At 40.5% G+C, this 25,129-nt stretch overlaps 3 protein-coding genes across 10 annotated transcripts in view; 1 reads left to right on the forward strand and 2 right to left on the reverse strand.

The window, feature by feature from the left end:
- The first annotated feature begins 235 nt into the window (after positions 1–235).
- On the forward strand, positions 236–15,899 carry si:dkeyp-97b10.3. 2 transcript variants are annotated; one of them, XM_044201997.1, is made up of 17 exons: positions 236–715; positions 3,261–3,292; positions 5,871–5,903; positions 6,120–6,194; positions 6,840–6,872; positions 7,002–7,034; positions 7,442–7,483; positions 7,585–7,634; positions 7,834–7,886; positions 7,982–8,208; positions 8,558–8,817; positions 11,453–11,578; positions 11,774–11,909; positions 12,206–12,253; positions 12,344–12,415; positions 12,606–12,896; positions 14,561–15,899. In XM_044201997.1, the coding sequence occupies exons 1-17, from the start codon at positions 666–668 to the stop codon at positions 14,587–14,589; spliced, it is 1,590 nt and encodes a 529-aa protein (XP_044057932.1). In that variant the 5' UTR covers positions 236–665; the 3' UTR covers positions 14,590–15,899. The 2 variants fall into 2 exon arrangements, with proteins under 2 accessions (XP_044057932.1, XP_044057933.1); XM_044201998.1 differs by having other exon boundaries at positions 6,843–6,872.
- A 209-nt stretch (positions 15,900–16,108) lies between these two features.
- Positions 16,109–19,691, reverse strand: il12a (interleukin 12a). Of its 2 annotated transcripts, XM_044202000.1 has the most exons (7): positions 19,574–19,691; positions 17,951–18,087; positions 17,728–17,817; positions 17,348–17,389; positions 16,959–17,102; positions 16,782–16,823; positions 16,109–16,573 (listed from the first exon to the last, which is right to left on the reverse strand). In XM_044202000.1, the coding sequence occupies exons 1-7, from the start codon at positions 19,641–19,643 to the stop codon at positions 16,433–16,435; spliced, it is 666 nt and encodes a 221-aa protein (XP_044057935.1). In that variant the 5' UTR covers positions 19,644–19,691; the 3' UTR covers positions 16,109–16,432. The 2 variants fall into 2 exon arrangements, with proteins under 2 accessions (XP_044057935.1, XP_044057934.1); XM_044201999.1 differs by lacking the exon at positions 19,574–19,691 and adding an exon at positions 18,255–18,307 and having other exon boundaries at positions 16,109–16,823.
- A 1,471-nt stretch (positions 19,692–21,162) lies between these two features.
- Positions 21,163–25,129, reverse strand: part of schip1 (schwannomin interacting protein 1) — a 204,612-nt gene continuing 200,645 nt past the window's right edge. For all 6 annotated transcript variants that reach the window (XM_044202004.1, XM_044202005.1, XM_044202007.1 and 3 more), the window contains 3 exons: positions 23,980–24,103; positions 23,177–23,270; positions 21,163–22,077 (listed from right to left, as the gene is read on the reverse strand). In XM_044202004.1, coding sequence (XP_044057939.1) covers positions 22,026–22,077; positions 23,177–23,270; positions 23,980–24,103 — 270 coding nt within the window. In that variant the 3' untranslated portion in view covers positions 21,163–22,025. The remainder of the gene's footprint in view (positions 22,078–23,176; positions 23,271–23,979; positions 24,104–25,129) is intronic.

Raw genomic sequence — 25,129 nt, forward strand, 5'->3', positions numbered from 1 at the left:
TCATTCCACAAACAACAGGGTCAGACATGCAGCTGATTTCAGTCGTGTATAATGTGTCACAGCAAAAATCTCCTCACTAATCCTAATACATTCTTGATATTTACAGAAGTGGTAAAAATCCGGCTGTAAATCATCAACTAGACTTCACAAAGCCCATGCAGCAGAAGGCGGGATGCTGCACCCCGCCCACATGTGGCGTTCATTGGTGTGCTTTCACGCACTGCGCCGCAACTGCGCAGCACCGCCGATCCTGAAAGCAGCGCCTGCTGCTGTGTGCAGCGCCGCATTGAACAACATGATGTGAAGATCGGTTTTTATTTATTGCTTGCACACAAGCACAGTGTTTGTGAAAGGAAACAAAATATCCATGTACACTGCCGAACGGCTGGCTGGCTGACTGTTTTCTTTTGTGTTTTTTTTGGAAACTATGAACGCCTTTATTTGGGGGGTCAAATCCAGATGTTTTGTTTGCTGAAGAAAAGATGCTGCGGGGCAAGAAATTGTTCGGCCACGAGGGCTCCGATGGCCATTATTGCGCCAATTACTGCCTAGCGCTTTAACGAGACACTGATAGCCGATGATAGGGTCATATCGCCTTTCAGGTGCTTTAATGCGCAGGTGCTGACCTAACAGAAAGTATAACGGGGTTTGGTTACAGAGAGAGGATGGTGGCGGAGATGGCGAGCTGCGGAGCGGCTTGTCACCTGGAGGACGGGTAAGACCCGTTGTTGTTACCACGAAGAAAACAGATAATTGTTGAACCTCCGGCTTTATATGAGTGTTTGTGTTTCAACATGTGCAGTTTGGACAACATGCCTGCAGTGGATGCAGCGCTAAAATCGCTTCGCGTCAACACAGGAAGTGGTGTCTTTTGTTGCTGTCGGTTACGGGCTCGTCTGTTTTTTTTGCAATTTAAGTGAAGGAAACAAATACACAACGATTGCTTCTTTGTCACAAATGCGTATAGCTGAACGTAGATACAAAGAAAGAGAAAGTAAGAATAGAGTGCTAGTCTCTTTGTTGTCCGCGCTGCACGCTGCTGTTGTGTTGTTACATTGTGATGACTCACTGACAATGTAACATCACACTGCTTGGAGAGACAACTGTAGGCGAGTAGCGTGCTTGATAACGACAGATGAAAGCAATTCTTAATAAAGTTATATACTAAATGCTGGTTAATAAACACAAAGATCCGTATAGGAGAATACTATAAATAAATAAAAGACTACAGGGGAGAAAATAACCTTAGGCTATACGTTAATGTCAATGTACCTCATACAGTGGACCACAAACAAGCACTAAAATGTAACTTCCTGCTTACAGTTTTTCATTATGTTTGACGATGCTCTGAACATTTAAAAACTGAGGATAATCCTCATCTGATTCACACCAGTCTCTTTAATAGTTATACAGTATTTGTTATCAGTTGTATTGTGAGCCACAGACAGGTGAGGTGAAACTGATGACTCACTGTCCTCTGAATGCTACTGTGTTGTTGCCAGTGATAAGGGCAGGAAACGTCCCTGAATGAACAATACCACACAGGGTTTTATTATAACCACTGTACTACAACATACACTTTATAGCAGTAGTAGCACAACATTAGCTTTTTTATGTTTATGAACCACTGTAAATATCATAGTGAAAACAGTGAGGTATAGTATTAATGACTGAAGGTAGCTAAGGTCAACAGTTTTTTTTGTACTCCTGTGCAGTAGATGCAGACCAACTGACAGTTGTTTATCTACACCCATATGTTTTCTCTCTTCATCGTGTTTATGGGAAGTTGTTGGAAGCATGTAAATGTTGTGGCCTTTATCTTTCGGCCAGATACAGACCAACACCCTCATAGAGGATTTTGTTATTATATTTTGTAGGAGGAGGACAGAAACAAGTGAGAGCGCAGAAAGTCTGAGAACTCATGCAGGGAGTTTATTCATTGTCTGAAAACATTTGAGTGATGGAAAAAGCAACCTTTTCTCAAAGGAAGAGACGATTACCATGGCAACAAATGAGCCTTGGTGTTGTTGTGGTGTGACTATCTGGCAGAGCAGCGAACAGGTTGATCTTGCAGAGAAGAAAAGCGTTTCTGTTTCCTGAACAGATGTTTGAAAACAAAGGAAACCACAGTGCCTTATCAGGATTAACAGACTCCAAATAAAAGACCACAATTTGGTCAGGTTTAATAATCCTAATTTCCTGATACATCATTTTGCTTTTGATCACCCAGTTCGGCATTCTTAGGAAAAGATGGAAGGGCGGGATATGACCTACTTTTTCACGCCTGCTGGTGGTGAACTCGTTCTTCTTCTTTTCTCCCTGACAGATCTCAGGCGTGTTGTCTCTTGTTGAAGCTCAGACTGCATCAACAAGTTGCTCTAGTCCTCTGTTTAGACACAACATCTGAACTATTGCACTTGGACTTGGCTCATTGTTTATTGGGTATACTACATTCCTGGACAGTCAAGCACATATCAAAAGATTTAGAGAGCTAAAAAATCAGGAGGCAATATGGTTGAAATTAATGTTACGTTAATCATAAGAATTTGTTTTGATACTGAAATATGTCACAATATGGCAGATGTATGTAAAATCACATGCAAAATAATCAAAATGATGATCAGTCCAATGAAGTGCGTTCTTCTGTTACCCTTTACGTGCTTTCACATGTGTAGAACAAAGCTTTCAATTACTCATTTTGTTAGTTTTCAGTTACAGTGTGCTTGGAATCAATAATTTGGACAGCAGACTAACACCATATGATCTTATCATCACAATATTGTACCACTGAAAGTAAATAACTGATTAAATTGGAATATGAATCGTCCAGCCCCACTACTGTGTCTAAAACAGAATGCAGAAATAAGTGTCCGTATGAATCTGACTACTTTTGTTTAATGGCAAAAGTACTCGGCCAGTATCTCTCCACGGCCGGTTTCCTGTACCATCAACACTGCCCTGAAAGCAGATCAGAGTGGGAGTTCGGGTAAGAAGGTGAATCTATCATTGGACAGGATGGGTTGGTGTCAGATGTGCGAAAAAGTGAGGTGAAGCGGCTTGTACACATTTCCTGTTTTTCTATAAAAAAGCGGAAGTGGTTTACTACAAGAGCCTGCAGCTGCACAATTTTAAGAGCCATCACTTTCAACCTCTAAATTCTTCCGTAATTGTCATCACGCATCCCAAACGGCCATCACATGGCTCCTGGCGAAGCATGTGTAATTTAAAGTTGTCTGAACGTCATCTCCTCTGCCCTACAGAGACGGAGATGTCCCTGCGCCTGAACACAAAGGTAAACATCAACCCATTTTCACCCCCACCCACTGTTGGCTTCTCTTTCTCCTTTTCACTTTCTCACAAAGAACATGTTGGGCTACATGTGTCTGTGTTGTTTTTTATATACAGTGATTGTGTTATGTCTCTTCCCTGATTCCTTTTTAATATTTAAAAGGCGAGCATCCCCATCTATTATTCGTCACTACTTTTGTTTTCCTTCCTTCCTTTCTTTATCCCTTCCCACCTTTCCCTGTTCTCACTGTTTGGCCTCCCAAGATTTATGCAGAGTCATATGATCACTTGTGTCCCCAGTTCTGCATTTGCTATTTTTAATACTGCACTCCAGTATGCAAAATTCTACTTCTTTTTTCAGACGTTGCTCTAATATTGTCCTTGTGGTTACCAGATTCAGGCCTAAAAAAAATATTTAAATTAAATGCCAAAAAAAAACCCACTCTGTAGTTGACCTGATAACAATAGACATATGCAACTGGTGATGATAAGGAATGCAGTGATCTGACTTTTTCTGTCCTGATATTGATTGCAATACATCGGCTCAAGGTACTGCCAATACAGATTACAGATCCAATGTGAGTGCTCTATTTTTCCCAAATTTTATACCTTTATACCACACTGTGTGGAACTCATTAGGATAATTTTTATGTAAGGTAAATAAGTAAGTAAGTAAAGCTTTATTTGTATAGCACTTTTTAAAACACACAGTTACAAAGTGCTTCACACATACACGGAAAATATAAATGAAAAGATAAATAAAGATATATTACAAAACAAAAACATAGTCCAAGTATTCAGCAAATCTGATAGTTTGTGGAAAATGTTTCTAGAGGGTTGGGGCTAAAACAGCGAAGGCACGATCACCTTTTGTTTTGAGGTTAGAGCAGAGGATGGATAAAAGGCAGAGATTTGAGGATCTGAGTGGTCGAGATGTGGAATGAGGAACGAGGAGATCAGTAATGTAACTGGGGGCAAGTTCATGCAGAGCCTTATATGTAATCAACAAAATCTTGTAGTTTCTTCAGAATTTTACAGGAAACCAATGTAGGGATGCAACATGAGGCAAGAGATTGCTGTGGTGCTAAGAACTATGTCGGTGGCCCGCTGTGTCTTAATGAATATAACAGATAGCGGAAACACTTGACATTGACCAAGAAACTGTATTTATTGTGGATCAGTGCATCGCTTGTGACGATAGGTCACAAGCAGACATTGCTTCTTTTTCAGGAGTCACAGGCCAAAAAGGTTAACAACCACTGCTGTACACCACACATCAACCTTTTTATGCCCTTGGTTTTGCTTTTTCTTTTTTGACCAGCAGATGGCAGGCAACACCCATGAAACTATCCAAACCTTTGAAGCTGTAAGCAAGTGTGCGTCCTTGTGTATGCACGTACATGTGTGTGTCTGTGCGGGTGTTTGCTCCCCACCTTGTTTGTCAGTCTGATGAAGGGAAGCGGCCATGCCAGAGTGAAGAGGGATGCCTGCTGGCCCAGATGAGGCAGCAGCAGCAGGGTGAGATTGGCCATAGGAGGCATATGAAGACAAGCAGAGAGAAATGGAGGACAGAGAGTGCAGAGGGAGGTGAAGCAGACAGATCGAGCGGAGTGGAGGAGAGAGATTGATGAGGGAGGTGCTGCGAATAAAGCAGCGATGGCAGCATCTGCTTGTTAGTCTAAGATAAAACTCTGCGGCCCAGAGAGGATGGGCTCCATCCATTAGTCGGCCAGGCACTCAGCCAGATGGTCCGGCCCACGGACATTCACTGCTGCTGGGAAGAGAGCAGAAGCAGCTCCTCTGTACCCATATGTATAAATGTGCCAGAATGTTAATGCATGGCACTTATCACAGGCTTCTTCACAGGGAGCCACAGTTCAGCTGCTAAGGAATGATGGATATGTAAAAGCTGGTGGTGTAAGTCAGACATGCTGAGGGATTTTTTGATGACTAAAATGGATGAAGACTGTTTTGAAAAAAACACAGTACAAAAACAGAGGTAAACTAAAAGTAGAGGTCTCTCACTATTATCTATTCTTTACTCCATTTATTATTACTTTCCTTACGTAAGGAAAGTTTTAAACAGCGTGAGTGTGGAGATGAGTTTAGCAACAGAGCATGTGGCCGCACCTGAGGTTTTCTCTGCTTTTTTGTTGCATGAGAAAGTAAAGAAGCAGTCTGAATATTTAGACACAGATATTTAGTACATTGGTTTGTAGAAAATGACTAATGATAGATACAAGCTTCACATATTATTGGGTGCTGTTTGTTTCTGTTTTTACTGCAGAGTTAGGGTTTCTGTTGAGGTTAAATTAACCTATAGCTGGTAACGCATTAACTGCTGGGCAATATAATAACCACAAAAATGGGTTGATGATGAGATCAAACTTTTTAAAAGTGGTGAAGTTCCCATAAAGATGATGATGATATGGTTAACAACAAATATTAATAATGATCTAGTAATAGTAATGACTAATAAGGATGGAAATGTACAAGGACTTTTTCTTACATTTTGACATTATTGCATCAGTTTTTACTGACCAAACAGCACTAACCTCAAAACAATTACTAATTTATTACAGATAATCTGACAGAAAGTGACAGCAGTAGTTCAGGTAAGCACAAATATCACACCAAACACTTGTTCTTTCCACATAACTAATACAAAAACTTCATCTGCAGAAAATCTAATTTGTTCTGATATTTAATTCTTTTCTTTTTCTCATAACATTTCACCTTAATGGCATCCCTTTTACGCATCATTCATTGAAAATTCAATGCAAAGTTTTCAGCTCTCTCACACGTCCTTTGCATATTGACTTATCGAACAGAGAACGCAGGAACATCCACTGAGGACAGCTCAGAGGAGGAAGAGGAGGATGAAGAGGAGGAGGAAGAGGATCCTGGTGAGAGAGACACTTTAAACTGCTCCATCTCACCTCACACTTTTTTTAAAGGAATAGTTTCACATTTTGTGAAATTTGCTTATTTGCTTTCTTGCCGAGAGTTAGGTGAGTAGATTGAGACCCCTCTCATGTTTGTGCGTTAAATATGAAGCTATAGCCAGTAGAATCTTAGCTTAGCTTAGCATAAAAACTGGAAATGTGAGGAAACAGCTAGCCTGGCTCTGTCCTAGGTAACAAAATCTGCCTACCAGCACCACCAAAGCTCACCAATTAACAGGTTTATCTCGTATAATTCATTTTTACAAAAACCAAAGTGTAAAAATGACAATTTGTACTGACTTCCTGGAGTCTTGTTATCACCCAGAGGTTGCCAGGCAACCACCAGAGGCTTCAGGACCAAACGAGAGATAACGTGTTAATTAGGCTTGCTGTTTCCCCCTGTTTCCAGTCTTTATGCTAAGCTAAGCTAACTGGCTGCTGGTGGTAGCTTCATATTTACCATAACGACATGAGAGAGTGGTATTGGTCTACTCATCAAACTCAATAAGAAATAAATAAGAATAAGAATAAATGTCAAACTACTGTATTCCATTAAATTCTCTGTTTCTCACCCTCCCTTCTTTCTCATGTTTTGACTTTCACCAGAAGGCTGTGCTAGGAAGGATGGAGGAGAGGAAGGTCAGATCAAGATCCTATTATCGATCCTATTATCAGTCCTGGAAAATCTTTGTAACTCAAGGATTTAACAAGATAAAGAATGAATGGTGTTAGAACGGTTTAACTTGATCTCCTTCATGTTCTTTGCAGACAATGAGGCCGATGCAGAGGAGTCTAGAAATGGTACGACACTTCATGAAACAACATTGTGTCTACAAAATATCAATAGCTGCCTTGTCAGACTAAGCAACTGGTGTGCTTGTTTGTTGTTTACATCCAGGCCGCCATGTCAGCTTGTTGTCATAGTTGCCATGACTTTAGTGGTAACTCAGTGGACTATAGCCACAACCGCATCTTAATGGCAGCCATACTTCATAATTATGCCACAAAATGTCGGACTCTGCTGGCTTTTTTGGAACACAGAATTCGATTGGACATGTAATTGAGCGTGCTCCACCCTCGCTTGCATCCAAAAAACTGGGCCACAATCTGACAAGTTTGTCTAGGGTGTCTGCCAGAGGCTTAACACAGGATTTCAGCCTCTGACATATGAATTTCATATAATATTATTGGACTTTTTTACCCTCTAGAGTCAGTCCCTGGACCTGAAGCAGGGGTTTCAAATGGAAAAGGTAAGCAGATCATAACTGATGTTACAACACAACGAAGGTTCTGGAGATAGCATCACGTGTCTTGTAAATAACATCCTGCTTTTTGTCATACATCCTGACAGATGAGAGACACTTCAACTTAAGCTGTGAAAAATGCAAAGCTATCCAGCAGGTGAGCTCAGAAACCCGATGTTTATCTGACAAAATGTGGTGATTTTAAGTGTCTTGTCTACCTGATTACTATTATTAATTATATTTGACATTCTTCTGATATTGGGGAGGACCTTGTATAAGTTTTTTAAAAATGTTTTTACTATGATGTTATAATTGTTCAAACAAATAAATAATAACTATGTGGGTTTGTTTGACAGAGCCATGGCTATGAGCTTGTTACCCCGAGGAGGATCACTAAGGGACGATTACAGTGAGTACGACAGTACGTCTCTGCCACTGATCTGGTCTTTGTAAATTTATATTGATTCTGTATGTACAGCATCACTGACTCTGTGTGTGTTGTAGGGTGCAGCTGGAAGGAGAGGGCACGTATGAGTGTTCGGTCACCGGCCTGGTGTTTGAAGCATCGGAGCGGGTTCTCGTGCGGTACTCTGTCTTGTCCTGGTCCAAGTTCGGCACATTCCTCCGGGACTCCTGGAAATTTGCTGGACCCATCTTTAATGTGGACACAGTCAATAAGGACGCGTCTGTCCTCAAGTCCATCCAGTTCCCTCACTCCGTCTGCCTTGCCGGTGAGAATGGATATCAGGGCTGTCTCACTCCTGTGTGTCTTCTATGTTTAATATGTAATTCATAATTATGATCTTGGCTTCCTGTGGTCACTCAATGGCCCATAAGGAAATGTTATGAACATCAATTATCTCCAACAAAGATGTTGCCTGGAGGTTGTCTTTAATTTAGTTGATGTCTGTGAATGTGAGATAGAATTCTTAATTATTATTTAAGATTATGACCCATCTTAAGGCCTTTACAGAAAATAGTTAATTTTAGTGAGTATCATAATCTTTTATATATAAGTAATTTAAAGCTGCTCCAGGTGAAACATAAAACCTTCTCTTTCCCTATTATCTTCTATTATAGATCCAGAAAATGAGATGACATTCAGCGTCCTGCACATAAAGGACAACCGTCCGCTCATCGAGCCGACAGTGGACCACTCAGGTAGCCATGTGAAGTGGAATGTGACGTCCCTGTCACCTGTGGGTCCCATCATTCAGACGAGCCAATCTGTAGAGCACCACGGGGTGGTCCTGGTCTACAAGCAGCTGGGAGGTGACAACAACAACAACAACTACAGCTTCCACATCTACCTGGCCACCAACAGTTCATCTGACATCAAGGTAAGCGTTGGTGAATACTATGCGTGTCTTTTTGTTACAAAGTCATCCCAGACATGGAAATTGATTCATTTGTTATAAAAATGTAATTTCAAGTAGGATCTACAATAAATGATTGACACTTTTCCTACTCCTTACTTGACAAGTGCAACACTGTCTGGGGCTGTCATTGGTCTTTACTTGCATTTTTAAAACTGTTAAAAACATGACAGCTGTTTTGGAAATGTGGTCAAATTTCTCCAAAACCTCCTGTTGTTGCAGGATGCTGTTTAATTTTGCCACACCCAGTTAGTGGAAGCCACTTTCAAACAGACACTTTAATCTGTAAATGTTACATGTCTGGCAATTTCATATGTCAGTGTCATGAGTGAAAAGAGAACCTAAAAGTTGCTTCACCATCTGCCTACTCAGGACCCAGGAACATTTCGGTATCTGTTCCTGTGGTGATGAAATACTGCAGTTACATTACTGGATACACGCAAGGTTATGGACTGAATGTCTGAATACATACACCCATGCTTATTAAATGGACATCTTATGCCTAGCTTCTTAAAGCAACTACAAAGAACTTTCATTTTGTGTTGATTCTGGCGGCCTCTGTGGACAAAAGCGGTAGTGTTTCCACCGCCTCCTGTCGTAAAGATCTTGATCTGGCTAGCACGTGCATTTGCTTTGGAAGCAAGTGAAAGAAAGACGCAACTTATTTTTAATACTTTTTTTTTTAAACACAGCTGTTTGTAAGATGCATTGCAATAAGGTAATGTATCTATTTGTGGCTATGTAAGATTAATAACTGTAATATGATGAGGGTGAAACAAAGCAAACTTTGTTTTAGTACGTTCATACACCTAGGTTTCATGTAAGCCTACAACTAAGATAGCAAGATAAAGCTCGGTAGCAAGGCCAACATAAAATGTGACGTTACATGCCAGTTGTATTACAGCAATGTTCACCATGACCTATACCTCCAAGGACTGTACGCAGCCAAATAAAATAGATTTATTACATACCTGTCTGGAAGAGGGCCAGTTCAGGGTCGGTTTTGAATCCTTTCAAATCCTGCAGTTCTCTCCATCTGTTGAATGACCGACCAAGGTCGACTAGTGTTTTCGCCCGTGCTCTATCACTGTCCCTTTTAGCATTGTTTTTTGTTCTTCCGTCAGTTCTTTTCTTTTTCTCTTTGCTGATCCTGCCCCAGCATCAGCTATAACCACAAAATGTAACATCCAAAATAAAATTGTCTAAAGAAAAATCTCCTCCTGCTTCCTTTTAACTAGCTAACATACTACTCACTGGAAAACTTTGCCTGGGAAAAAGTAAACAGCTCTTCCGGTCTGTGTGGCGGTACCGTAAATGGTTTCGTCCGATTTTACGGGTAATCGGACCCGGTGACATTTCAAATCTTCTCGCTGATGGTCTTGTTTGCTTATGTAGGTCATATAGAGGCATCAGTATTAAATTGAGACTGTTTCATAACCAGTTAAAAACTCCTTGTAGTTGCTTTAAGACAGTAATATATTTCACATGTAATTACCATTTCTTATGCATATACAAATAAAACCGTTAACGATTCACTTTTAAAATAATGTGAGTCAGCCAAAGTCAAAGTGACAACCTTCTTGTGATTTTTCACTGCAAGGCCCATTTTGTGTTTAAGTGAGGAATTTTCCCCTTGACTTACCAGCAAAAAAGAACATGAAAAACCCTTCCTTACATGCACAGCACAAAGAAATATTCCATTCATGAGACACCACCTGAGTCTACCTAAATTTTTCAACCTTTCAGTCATGCCAACTGCTTGCTGGATAAAACTCCAGTGAAATGCCTATGAAAGCTGTGAAATCGTGTGTGAAAAATAAGAACAGAATTAGAGGCAAAACGTAACTTTCACTTCTTGTTCATTTTTGCAACTGCACAAGACTTTTTAGAATAGGCATCAGATTTCCAGGTTTGTGTAATACACCAAAGCTGTAAGATGTAACAGAAAGTTGTTGTGATGGAGTTATTCAGTATATTACAATGCAAAACACTATGATGTACTATTATATTGTTGCTAAGCAGAAATGTGAGCATCTGGTTAAGTGATCATTGACTAGCATTAGTGACCTTATCAAACACCATCTGAGATATATTATAGTCATTTTGTGCTTTTAAAAAAATTACCTTTATGGTCAAGTAGTTAATGTCAGCGGTATGTGTCGGAATGGTATTGATGCCGTTGGTGTGTGTATTACTGTAGGTGAACCACGTTATTCTGACAGCTGTATGACAATAATGCTGAGTCATTTTGCTGCGCTGCTGAGGTCACTCAGGAAGTGTTTGTGGTTGCGTGAGCATGTGTGTTTGAGAGGATGCAGCTAGTGAATAATCATAGTATATTTATTGTAACCGGGAAAAATGTAGTAATTAGTGTTTCCCCATCTGATGAATTTTTCCGTCACTGTGTACATTATGTTTCTCTGTCCAGCAGTCACTGACCAGGGCTGAACTTGAATGGTTTGTTCTTGTGAGACATGGCCGCCTTCAGTTTTTCCACTCCGAAATGAATGTTAATCACCGTTCAGCCTGCTCATCATCTGCAAGGAACTGACTTATCTTCTGCCTCATCTTGTCTTCCTGCTGTCCTTATGTAAACCAGGATATAGCCAAACAGGTGCGGGGCTACAAGAATCGTTACATTCGGATAGAGAAGCCTCCCACATGTAAACTGGACGAGGGGACGTATCGTCTCATGAGCGAGCCAGAGGGAGACATCAAACCTCAGGTGTATCTCTTTGCATATGCATGTCTGCTCACATGAAAGCATTTATGTTGCAACTTATGAAACACAAAAATATATAGTGCATTATGTTTTGACTGTCAGGTGCAACGGCATTATTATCGTCATCACGTTTGCATTTGTTATGCATTGACTACACAATTACATAATTTTAAATTCTGTTTATGTGTCTTTGTGCAGGATTTGAAATTCACCCTAGCGGTGACTAAGATGAAAGGCTACTTTGAAGCTTTCTTTGAGCAGCCTCCTCCCTTTAAATTGTCTCTCATAGACATTAACACTGAGGAGACTGTATGGTCCGCCACCATCAGAGAAGGTACCAGTGCATTTAGTTCCACTGAACACATTTGGGGATTTGCAGGTGAAAAGAAACATCTAGGTGCTGAGGCTAAAATCAGGCTATATTTGTTTGAAAAGTCAAAGCTTTTTCACATGTTTCTATGTTTATTGAACAGCTGACAGTAATAGGAAACAGATCTTTTTTAATCTGCAAATTAACCAAAAAGTGTTCACTGGGCCCCACATGTTTGTGTTTTTAGAGTTTGTGTGCATGTGTGTAATTTGGTTTCTACTCCAGGGTGGTGATGACTATTTTTTTTCCTCTACTCTTAGGTGATTGTGTGGATACCACAGAAAAGAAGCCAAGGAAAAGGACAAACAGTAAGCTGCTTGTTTTATATCAGATTTTCCCATCACAACATGCTTTCAGCTTCTACAGCTTGAATCACATCATATCTGTCTCTCTCATAGGCAGACAGAGGAGCAGCAGCCCCTCAGAAGAAGAAACAGCCTGTAAAAGACCTCGATGGCAGGATGAGTCAGGTGATTTTCCACGTCTTTCACTAACTACTGATTTCAGAGAAACTTTAGGCACAACATTGTTTTGTCCCAATCAAGTAAACGAAAACCAGTCCACACCTGAACTATTTCCAGATGCACTTGTCTGTCTAAAATTATACTGAAATGAAGTACCTGTGTGTGTGTGCGTGTGTGTGTGTGTGTCTCTTTCCAGATGGAGTGAAAACAGTGATGACTCTGGGCCAGGACATGTCCGAGAAGCAGCTACTGCAGGTGGCCAAGCGGCTCGGGAAGGAGTGGAAGCAGGTGGCCATCTATCTAGGCCTGAACTCCAGGGAGCTGGACGACATCCAGGTAGCGGAGAAAGATGTGACCATGCAGAAGTTGAAGATGCTGGTGGAGTGGAAGAGCAGGAGGAGGCTGGGAGAGGCCACGGCGTATGACCTGTGGAAAAGTGTGGAGGAACTGGATGACTTGCCAAATGAGGTCCATCAGACACTGCGAGGTAATAAACTGCAGACATTAATATAAACACCATCTAATAGATGTAATAATGATGGATAAGCATAAACACCAGAGCTAATATGATAAGTTGATTAATCTCTTAAGTCAAATGACAATTGGCCATAATTTTGGTTACTGATAAATCATTCCAGCCATTAAAAAAAACCCCAAACCACTGCGCTGGACGAGGTGTCTCTTCTCATAGCAATCCACGCACAAGAACACAAAGTTTCACAGCCTCTCTGGCTGTCGGCTGTAGTCCGTGTGTGTGGTGGTCTTCAGGTATAATACAGGGTGGTCGACTCCCTGTACCTGCTGGCACAAAATGGCCGCCACCCCTCTGTTCGACGCATCAGTCTGCGGGACAAAAGGGAGAGAGAAGTCACGTGTGTGGGGGAGAGGCTCCCCACAAAGGGCTCGTTTCACCCTCTTGAACGCCAGTTGGCACTGCTCCGTCCACTGGACCGGATCTGAGGCACCTTTTTGGGTGAGATCGGTCAGGGGGCTGGTCAGCTCAGCAAAGTTGGGAATGAACTGCCGGTAATAGCCGGCCAGCCCCAAGAACCGTCTCACCTCTTTTTTGGACTCGGGCCTCAGGCAGGCAGCAATCGCTGCTGTTTTATCTACCTGGGGGCGCACATACCCTCTGCCCAAGTGGTACCCCAGATACTGTACCTCCCTCCATCCAACTGCATACTTCTTCAGGGTTGGCAGTGAGCCCGGTCTGCCTCAGGGAGTCCAGCACCGCGACCACCCACCGCCACTCCGCCCAGCTCTTGCTGTGGATGATAACATCATCCAAGTAGGTGTCAGCATATGCAGCGTGTGGACGTAGCACCTGGTCCACGAGGTGTTCAAAGGTGGCCAAGGCCCCGAACAACCCGAACGGAAGTGTAACAAATTGGTACAAACTGTATGGAGTGGAGAAGGCTGCTTTTTCCTTAGACTCTGGAGATAAGGGAATCTGCCAGTAGCCCTTGGTCAAATCCAGTGTTCTCATGCACAAATTTACAGATCATGGACTTCAAGGTTTTGTTCAGATCTTTTGTGGATCTTTTTCGTCTATTATGCCAAGGCACGTTGGGCGCCAGTTGTAGCCTTGGCTTAAAGACAGACGACGTGGTATGTTTTATAGGTAACGTATTTAATTTAAACAACTGCTCACACACAATTTTCCACAAACAACAAGGAACACTCAATTCGTGCCTCTGGCTTGTTGTGCTGGATGAGGTGTCTCTTCTTCCCATAGCAAGCCACATACAAGAACACAAAGTTTCACAGCCTCTCTGACTGTGTGTGTGGCCGTCCTCAGCTCCAGCACGCTACTGCATATAAATAGAGAGCATAATTAGCCAACGAGACACAGCTCAGACAATTAGCTCTCCCTGGCACTGCTCACCTGAGCCAGTCCCCCACCTCTCCCTCTTTGCAGCTAACCGTGCCCAACTCCACAATAACCATGAGGCTGTGATCCATAGTACACCGTCCTGGATCAGGGCTAATTGATAACTTGTAATAGACACTTTTCAATCTGTTTGTATTTTTATAAACTAAACTATTTATTGGTTTGAAAAATCCATAGATTCATCATAGTTCTAATGGACACACGTACACAATGGCCAGACAAGTTATTGTGTTTTGTTTTTGTTGTGTCTTTTTTTTCAGACATGATAGAAAATCGAGCAGCTAAGTGAAAGGAATTTGACTTAAATTGACTGGTGGATATCTGCTGCTCCACCATCAGGAAGGAAACAAAATCTCAGGAATACAACAAAGCAGAGTTGACCTATGGACCAAACATCAGCGCTTCTCTCAGTTTGTGTTTCTCTTTTGAATGTTGTCTGGACATGAGTTTGATTAGTTTCTGTATTGCCGCATTTCATGAAAAGGGCCACTGTCTTATCTGTGGATGGGCATTTTCCCTAATTTTGATTCTGTAATGAATACAGAATAGACAAGCTGTACCTAAAGCTTCATTTGTGTAGCCAGAATTTGATGCTTAGCATTATCAGGTTCAAAAATGACCAGTAGATGTAGAAGTGTAGCAGTCATTGAGATATTTAGTGGCTAATTATGTAGCCAGTAACATGTAAATGTAGGTGCTGCAGTGTTGAAACTGCAAAAAATGGGAAAAATCCAACCTGTGTATCTTGTTTCACTTTTAAATGTTATGTTTGTGGGACTTTTTATAAAACAATTAAGGATTACATCACATGCACATGCTTGTGACTGTCCAAACCATTCGGACTGAATTATATTTTTATATTTGTGCACACTATGTCCTGTACATATCTTTTTTTTACCAACTTTTTCAAACCTGTGATCTATTTTTTAAGTCTGTTTTGTCTGTTTATGCCTGTTTTGAGTAGCCTAATTATGTTATTTTGTTTAACAAATTATGAATCCATTCCTGCCCTCCTTTGACTAGAACGCACATCAATGTTTGTTGAATATAAATGTTGTTTGTGTGTATTACAAAAGTGTACACTGTGGAAAAAACAAATCCCAAGCATTTGGATTCAGGGATGAATTTAAGTATTCTACCTGTGTGAGTGCAGCTACAGCCTGGCAACATTCATATATTTTTATGAGTCATCTTTTCAAGGCTTATTTCATAGCTGTAGAGCTTAGAACACTTAAATTCTGAAAAACAAAATATACTGTAAGCTGCCTTTGGAAATATTTAAAATGTTCTCAACATTGCTGCATTAGTCACAGCACAGCTTTGCTTCTGTTTTACCTATTTTCAAATGACACTGTTTCCAGACATCTCAACACTATTTGGGAAAAGCTGCAGACATGGTTTCTGGAGTGTCGAATCTTTTAGGGTCTTCCATGCTGATATTTTGCAGTAGTGTTTACATTCAGAGAACAGGGTTGCTTCCTTAAACAAATTACCCCCAACAATCCAGTCCGTCCTTTTTGCACTTGTTTCTATCATGTCAGTTTCCTTTTGAATTATTGTAAAGAAGCAAATGTTGACTGAATTAAACAAAAGAAGGTCTCCTGGTTGTTTCCTTTTACTTCATTTCTTCAGTAGTGTTATCTGTAATTGTGTCATCAGTTCCATTTTCATTTGCAGCCAGTTTCATTCAAAAATCACTTCCACTTCAGCAATTGATACCCAAAAATACTTTATTATAAATAACAATAAATAACACCACAGGCCATCAAATAAATAAATAAATAGATGTAATAAATAGATCTCAAATAAATAGATAAATAAATAGATACATTCACCAAAATATTGGAATACATTCATACATTTAAATGGGCCAACATGGCCTTCACTGCTAACCTTAGCAATAGTTTGACTGTCATTCAGCAATCACTGAGTGAAGAGGTTGGAGTCCGGCCATCTAGCTTATGCCTGAGCAGTAATCATGCAGACAGTTGTGCAGTGTAAAACACTACTTGGTCAGTAGTTGTAAATGATGGTAGTGAATGATCAGGAAGGCTTGTTCACTTGTAATAAATTAAAGGAGAAAAGATATTGTGGTATTAATTGGTGATGACGAGGATGAGGTTGCAGAATGTTTACTTCCTGTGGTCTCCTGAGGAGATGTAGCCAATAGCTCGGTTGATGGTGATGGTTCGGAGATGGAAGCCCCTCATCATCTTACACATCTCCTGCCTGTTACTGAAGGTGTCATTTCCCCACATCTGGGCAGCATCCTCCTAAAAGACAATATAGAAGGAAACAACATGAATACATAATAATCACCTGCCAGTTTCTCTCTCTCTCTCTCTCTCTCTCTCTCTCTCTCTCTCTCACACACACACACACACACACACACACACACAAATCCCATAAGTTTTCCTCTAAAAGACTGAAAGATGGAGGAGTAAATAGGGAACAAACAAAAAAGAAGGAATAGAAGAATACCTCTGTAGAGTCATTCTCTCCATTCGGCATCAGGGAGCAGTTCTGTATAAAGCAAGGAAGATTCTGTCAGGCACCTTACAAATGTTATTTCCCAGGAGATTCTTTCTCACTGCTTTAAATCATGACTCTGTGTTTTTTTTTTTTTTTACCCCTCCCACACATGTATAATAAACACACCTTCCTCAGGCTCTGTATTATTCCCAGAGTTGGGCTGAGAAGTGCAGTTTCTTCCTCAGGACTTCTGAGTGGGGAGTTAAGGTAGGACTGAATAGCAGCATCATAATGGGCCAAGTCCTTCATGATGTTCCTCAGACATTCACTCTGTCAAGCCAAAAGGAAAAATTAGTCAGTCATCTGTGCATTATAAAAAAAATTGAAAATGAGAAGAATAAGTGTATAATGTAAAATGTCCTAATTCTGATGTGTAGAATAGCAGACTAACAACAAATGTAAAGCTTTATTTAAGTAAAATAGATACTGGATTTATAATTTATAATTTTGCATAGCATACAGTATGTCTGATAATCCTGAAAAGCATTTAAAAAGAAATAATAACTAAAGCATACCTCACTGAAGGATGAATTTCTTTGCATCATGCAACCTGAGTTCTGTGGGGTTAAAAACATTTTAAACATGAGTTGTTTGTTGGAGAATTTGTTTCACCAGGTGCCCAAAAGCATCTATAGACCATACACTTGATTCATGATATATGGACCAAGTAAAAGTTAGTGAAAGCTGAGCTGAAATAATGAGGCTGTTTCCATAAATATGTCCAGAACAATTGTATCCTCATTTGGAAAATGTAAAAACATGCACAAAAGAATCATCAGGATTTATATTTTCCTTACACAAAAAGTAAAGAGAATTCAAAGCTGAGCTAGTCTTAACTTTTAATAATAACTTGACAATTAATAATTTATATCACTGATAAATCAACAAGTGTCACCTGAGTCAGAGTGGGTGCGCAGGCCAGCGCTGTCTCAGCTTTGCTCCTCACCACCATTGTATCAGAGGTGATGCCAAAACACAAAACATCCTGTAAGACAAAATAAGGGTATTAATTATTAACAAACTACAGAGGTGTGTAACGGAGTAAAAGAAAGAAATCTAAAAAAAAAAAATCTAATATAGTATTGCAATATAAACATGCTACAGTGAATTGTACTCACACTGCCAAGAAGCCCCGTGATATTCAGCAGGAGGCTCTTGAAGAGCGATGGGCAGTCTCCGCACTTTTCTGTGCGCACCGGGAGTCCTGTGGATGTGCGCCAGCTCAGGGTCAGCAGCAGCACACAGCTGGCGAAGTCTGCATGGCAAGAGAATAACAACCATCAACACGTGCGTCTTATGGGTCTACACAATACCACTGGTGCTCAACTTGCATGAAATAACACAATAGAACCATATGGAAAAAATAACAGTAGTAGGCCTAGTACTTATATCTCAGTCTATGTTTCGGGCTCGCTGACTTACAGAAATTAAAGATTGCCATCTTTCTGATCAGATAGATATCTCTGGTCGAGCCTGGTAAATCAACAACACTGTGTTGCTGCCTTCTTATCTGATGGATTTATATGTAGGCCATCCTCGGGGGAATCCCTCAGCCGGCCTGCAGGCCAGCAAAAAGAAAACTAAAACGTCATTATGTAATTTCCTCGTAGATCTTAAACCCATTGCTTGAACGAAAAACGGGAAGCCGCAATGTTTTTCATATTTTGAGAGAAAGCAACTAACTACGGGGAAATAAGTAAACTCAAAGTGTGATGCAACAGCGTTGAACTTAGATAGAAATTTAGATACAAGGTCTTTTTTTGACATCTTACATTTTGCATGCGTGTACTGACTTGAGTTGCTTAAAATAGGGGTGATAATAGATGTAAATGGACTGTACTTGTATAGCGCCTTTCTAGTCTTTCCGACTACTCAAAGCGCTTCAGACGACATATCGCATTTACCCCATTGACACACTGATGCTTATCAGTTCAAAGAAGTAACTAACCATTCACACACACTCACACACCAAAGGCACAGCCCTCAGGAGCAATTTGGGGTTCAGTGGCTCTGTTCAGCCGCCCGTGATGAGTAGGCCTGTAACCTATAGGCTATATAACTCCACATGGGTGCATACTAACTATTGAGATCACTTTCTTTTGCATTTGCCCAAAGAAAAAATTGATTCAGTTGACTGCTAAGATCAGTGCAGATTTGCAAGGAAGCAAGCAGCTGTGAGGTGCAAACAGCACCAACATGAATGATAAGTAGCCTATATGATGATAAGCATCTGGTCCTGTCAGCAGCAGCATCACATGGGAACTGGTAGCATTTTATATACAGTCACTGGCATTGACCACGCCATACCAAAACCCACGGGATCTATACCTTCCGTCAGTAGGCTACAGCATGTGCACCAAACACACCAAAATAAAAACAAGACACATAGGCCTAAAATGGAGCATCTCAACGAAAGAGATTCCACCTCAGCAACTGCAGTTAATTTTTAACATTTAAAAATAGATTATTGTGCATGTAAATCTATGCAATGTGCTCCAATCCAGGGAGAGTTTTTTATGCAGTAGGCTACTATATGAATGACATCAGCTTCACAATGATGCAATGGAAATTTTGCCATGTGAGGAGTTAATGGTTAGAGAAGCCATTCCGACTTTGTTAATTAGGATAACTGATGGTAAATGAATCATAGGGCTAATAAAATAAAGCTCCGCTTGGGGCTGTAGCGGTAAATTAAAGGGACATCATGGGGACCTGCCAGTGTATGTGGGCCCCTTACTCACTTGTGGTGTTATTTTCAGATGACTGTTGATTGATGCAGCACGTTTCAGACAGACTCTGCCGGATGTCCATCCTGTCTGACTACCTCTGTCCCATGTCTGTCTGACCCACGGAGTCAAGTCCAGTCTGCGTCAGTGCAGAGGAGGGTGTTTGGGTTTTCCCTCTGTCCAGTACGGGTGGGCGGTGGGTTTATCACTGCTCTGTTCTCACGCAAAGATACCAAGATCACGCAGGGAAGAAAACAAGCAATCCCAAAATGTCCTAGAGAGAAGTGTGACTCTGTGCTCAAGAGCTGTGCTTAAGTAGGCTAATGTAACTGTTAAGCCAACATTGATGACAAGTCCATAAAATGCTCAGTAAAAATTATTTTTTATTTGCTGAGGAAGATCGTGTGACATGATTGAAAGCTCCAGAACAGCTACTAATGAGCCTTATGGTGCGATTATTTTGCCAACTTCTGTTTCCAAGGTCAAGAATGATGATGATGAATTTAAATGTAAAGTACAGTTTTTTTTAGGCTGTTACAGTTTGTGAAACGTTCGTTAATCAGTATCTGAGAAGTGCACAAGTCTAAAAATTAATAATGTGAGGTACATAAAGCATGACTTCATCCTCTCCTTACACCCTCCAATCCCAGTTTCCAGAACCTGTTCAATTCACTTCAGTTTTATTTATATAGCGCCAATTCATAACAGAAGTTATCTCATTGCACTTTTCCTATAGAGCAGGTGTAGACCGTACTCTTTATAATAATATTTACAGAGACCCAACAAATCCCACCATGAGCAAGCACTTGGCAACAGTGCCAAGGAAAACCTTTACTTTTAAGAGGCAGAAACCAGATTCAATGGTGGGCGGCTATCCACCGCTGCAGGTTGGGTTGAGAGAGAGAGAGAGAGGGGTGGGGGTGGGGGATCTATTTGTTGTGTTAAACACACTTTTGAAAGGAAGTGCTCTCTCTGAAACTGCAGTGGTCAGTCAGTGAGTGGTTGACAGGAGTTTCCTGGCCTTTCTCTGGCTTCACTGCAGCATATCATAGAGTGAAACTTACCATCACTCTTTAAAGACAGTATATGATCAGACAGATGACCCACCGAGGTGAGGGTAGGGGGGACTTCCTCAGAGACACATTTATCATATTTTACATGAAAAATAACATCATAATCATTACCAAACCTTCCAGTCATTTAGAATAATTTCTGAACATTTATACCTTGACCCACAAGTGACCATTCATAATATATTTGAGAGTCCACAAGCTGTCATTTTTCACTTGAAAGAGAAATTCCTAATTGTGAGTTTACAGGAGTTGTCCAAATTAATATGGAGTCCCTTTAGGAGCAGTACACCAACCATAATGAGAAAGTGAGAGACAAACAGTGTCATGATGAGGCAAGATAGATACAGACGTAGTTGAGTCATCCTACGTGTAATGTGGTGATGTTTCATATTCTCACTGCAGTTGCGACCAATGATAACACTTCCTACTTTCATTAAAAAGAGGAAGCTCATTTGAAAGAGCAAAATTATCCAGCTGACTTGCAGCAACATGCAGCCGTACAAATTCAACAAACTGCACAACAAACCAACATATATGAAACAAAGTTTATTCTTTATTTTACATATCTGTACATAAACATTTCTTCCCTCAAATAAAGTTTCTGATTACAATAGGATGAAAACGATATTAACACACTTATTCATTTAAAATGACTTGTGTCAGAAAATCAACATTCACAAAATGTTGAAGAGCAATTAGAGTGAACGTATTACCAAAAGCTACGACTCCACTACAAGGCAGGCATGTTTCCTTTACACTCTTTTAGCACCTTCAAATAAACATTTCTCAGTTGAAAACTACCATTTGTGCAGAATAAAAACTGGTCGACTTTGAAATACTTTAAAATTACTGTCCAACTTAAAATGGTCTGAAGAAGTTAGTTTCCATTGTTTTTTTATACAATGTTGTTTCTTTTTTCTCATGACTGACTTTCTACTAAATTTTTCACTATTATTTTATTTTTTCCCCACAATTTTTGCATTTGACAGTTATAATTTAGTGGCGAATGTAGAAAGTTAAACAAAAAAATCGCAAAGCAAGGCCGATCACTGCACAGGAAGCTGGGGACAGAATCCATGACAACACACAATCAGTTTCCTCTTCTCCCAGGAAGCAGGAAGTGCTTCTCTGTCCTTAGCACTGGGAGAAAACCACAGAAGCAAAAGAAACAGGGTGGCCTTCTTCTGTGCTGCTGCTACCACTGGAGTCAGTGGGTTGGACAGGAGGGTAGACATGGGGAGACGGGGAAGCAGCGAGGAGCAAAATACTTGGGACAAGCGGGCAGGATTTGGATCGACATGGGGCAGAGGTGGAATGGGTAGAGGGGAAAAGTCTGGTTTGGAGCGGGAGCTTAGCTTGGCAGATGGGAGCATGGTGGAGCAGGGACGGGCATCTTATTTAGATAGGGTCCTCTCAGCCAAATGTTTCTGCTGGCTCTCAGCATGCCTGAAAAGGAACATAAAATCACTTAAAGGATAAGTCTGGTGATATTTTATGATTTTCTTGATGTCAACAAATCCCAAGAAAAGACCAAAACCAACAATGAATTGATCCTACTAACAAGTATTGTCTGTGTAGCTGGAGCTTAGTGAAGCTTATTTCTTTGTGCCATAGACCTCCATTGTTATCCGAAAACTATCAAACATTAAATTATAAAAGAAAATAAAATGAGTGTGCAACAATGTTGTATTGGGTGACATGTGACATGTTATTTTGAGTCTATCTCAAATACACCGTCTTGCTGCCCTAAGTGCTCACAAGCACACTAAATCTGTGGCTGAAAATAGTCCCTAACAAATGCTCTATATAGTCCTGTTTGAGTAATGTTTGTTAAAGGGGAACTCCACCGATTTTACACATCAAAGTCTGTTTACAGATCTTGGGGAGTACTACTGCACATGTGAAAAAGGTTGTTTAAAGCCGTTTGTGGCTCCAGAGGGAGCTGCTCAAAGTCTGGTAAATTGCCTCAGCTGATGTCAGCGTTGGTTGTGGCCGAAGACTACAAATTTGAAAATGAAAATAATCTGGGAATGTGGAGTTAGAAAGAAGTGAGTTTACCAGACCTCTGCAGCCCACTCCTCATCTCTGCTTGAGGCTAGCAGCTCGAGGCTACTTTAGCTGCTACTAGCATAACACACCCATAACAACATCTCTGATCGAACTGTTGGTACTGAAGTAGCATTTTGGGTAGGTGTAAGGTTTTGATTAGGAAAAAAAATGTGTGGAACAAGATTGTTTTCAATCGTGAGTTTGACAATGTTATAGGAGTGCAATGCTAAATATATTTGGTACTTATTCCTAAATATTTACATCTTCAGTAGGAACAAATGGGCTTGAGGCTGAGAGCCACAAACAGGGTATTGCCAGAGAGTATTGAGGGATGGACTAACACATTGTTGGTTTTGGTCTTTTTCATGAGATTTCTTGACAATATCTCTTTCCGACCTTATTCTTTAAATGAAGGACATTTTTCTCTAATACACCAGATGAGTAAAAAAATAATGGTAAATGCTGTTGAATAAGTTCCTCATTAAGTGCCTCTGACCTGGTGAGGTCCTCTATGTCAACCAGCATGGCATCTTGCTCCATGTGTAGTTCATCCCGAATAAGCAGCAACTGTACAAGCTCCTCATTCAGACCTGGAGTGGTAGATAATATGAGGAAGAATATAAAAATGATATTTTACTATGACAAAGCAGGAATTTGCCCACATCATATTATGATTCCCCAATGACCACGTTTAACCATAACACATATTGTATTGTGACTCTCATCAATAGATGGACATTAAATCTACTTGAAATTCTGTACACTATGTGACAATCTAAAATCTCCCACTATGGCTTAATAAAATGACCTCACAAAGTCATTGAAAACTTTATGAGCACTGACAGTCAGACCCCACATCAGTGGTAGTTGTTTTGTTTAGTTTTTTTACATCACATGTTTCAGCTATTGTTCCTTCAGCTTTGAGCTTTGCCAGACAATATGAAGCACTGACAAAAGAGATTTTGAGGGGAATGTCTTTTTTTCAAGTAAAACTAGCTCATGATTTTGGACTCAAGGGGATTTTTGGAGCTGCTTTATGTAAAATCACAGATTATTCATTCAGGATCAATGATCTGTACAGTGCAGTAACAGTAAATGCTCAGGGGAAGCTGTTAACTGGCACAGTTCTTTGAACTGACTAACATATATAAAAGTACTTTCACATCCACTGAAAAGGATAGGGGTCAGTATGCATGTGCATGTTTTTCCCCATTTGCTCTCTTGCTCATTTCTGCAATTGAAAGTAGAGGTCAGTGAGTCTGTGTATGTGTGTATGTACTGTGTGTGTGGTCAACTCACTCTCAATCTGGGAGTGCAGGTCATTGACTATAACCTGGAGCTGTCCCAGAGTCATGTCTCTCAAGTCGGTGGGCTTCAGGCTTCTCTTCATTAGACACTCACTGATGTGAGGCATGTGTGGAAGCTAAAACACACACACACACACACACACACACACACACACACACACACACACACACACACACACACACACACACACACACACGGGTACATGAGAAAAACATGTTAGACATTGTGCTTTCTCTATCTGAGGGGCTGAAACCTGAGAGTCATGAGATGGATGAAAACAAGGTTCAGCTACAAATATTCTTTCCTGCTGTAGGATTAGTTTTTCAGATATTTATGCAATTCACTTAAAGACATTTGTGTCAAACGATTCAATTTCTGCAACAAAAATATACTGTATACTATTGTTAACTCATGGACCTATAATCATTATAATCTGAAATCCATCTATGTCATTAAATAAATAAGAATCAGAATCAAAATCAGAGTGAAATGAAGTCAGAAATGTCTTTCACTGCATCGACATTATGTACAAAATAATGGCAGCGGTGGAGTTCTGAGACAATTAGTCATCGATTGACAGCAAAACTGCCAAACATTTACTGGTGGTTGAATCTCATACGTGGTGTGTTTCTGATTTTCTCTCTCTAAGAAGAGGCAATTGGCATTTTTCTCTATTTTCTATATATTTTCTCTATATATCTATATTTTATACTAAACAATTGATGTATTCACTGAAAAAGAATAATGAGCAGGTAATGAATATAAGTGCTAGTTGTAGCCCTAAATTTGCCGAAATCTGGTCAAAAGCCACAACAACATGAATTATCAGCATGAAAAGAGCAGGCAAATTGAATCGAATCAGTAACCGGAAGAGTCCGCTGTTTTGATTGACTAACAGTATGTGCAACTTCAGTCTTCTGCCTGAGGTGATGTGATTAGTTGCCTTTTTATTTGTTGCTCTTTCTGTGAGAAACGGCTGCTTTTCAGTCTTTTTGCTTCTTCTGACAAGGCCCCTGATGAAACAAAAGGGAATATCACTCTTTGAGGTGCCACCTCTGCGTAGGGGGACTGTAAAGTTGGGGGATTCCAACTAGAATTCCATTGCTGTTTGGTCACAAACAGGTTTTATACAAATAAACAG

This window comes from Siniperca chuatsi, linkage group LG7 (assembly GCF_020085105.1).
Source record: "Siniperca chuatsi isolate FFG_IHB_CAS linkage group LG7, ASM2008510v1, whole genome shotgun sequence".
NCBI lineage: Eukaryota > Metazoa > Chordata > Actinopteri > Centrarchiformes > Sinipercidae > Siniperca > Siniperca chuatsi.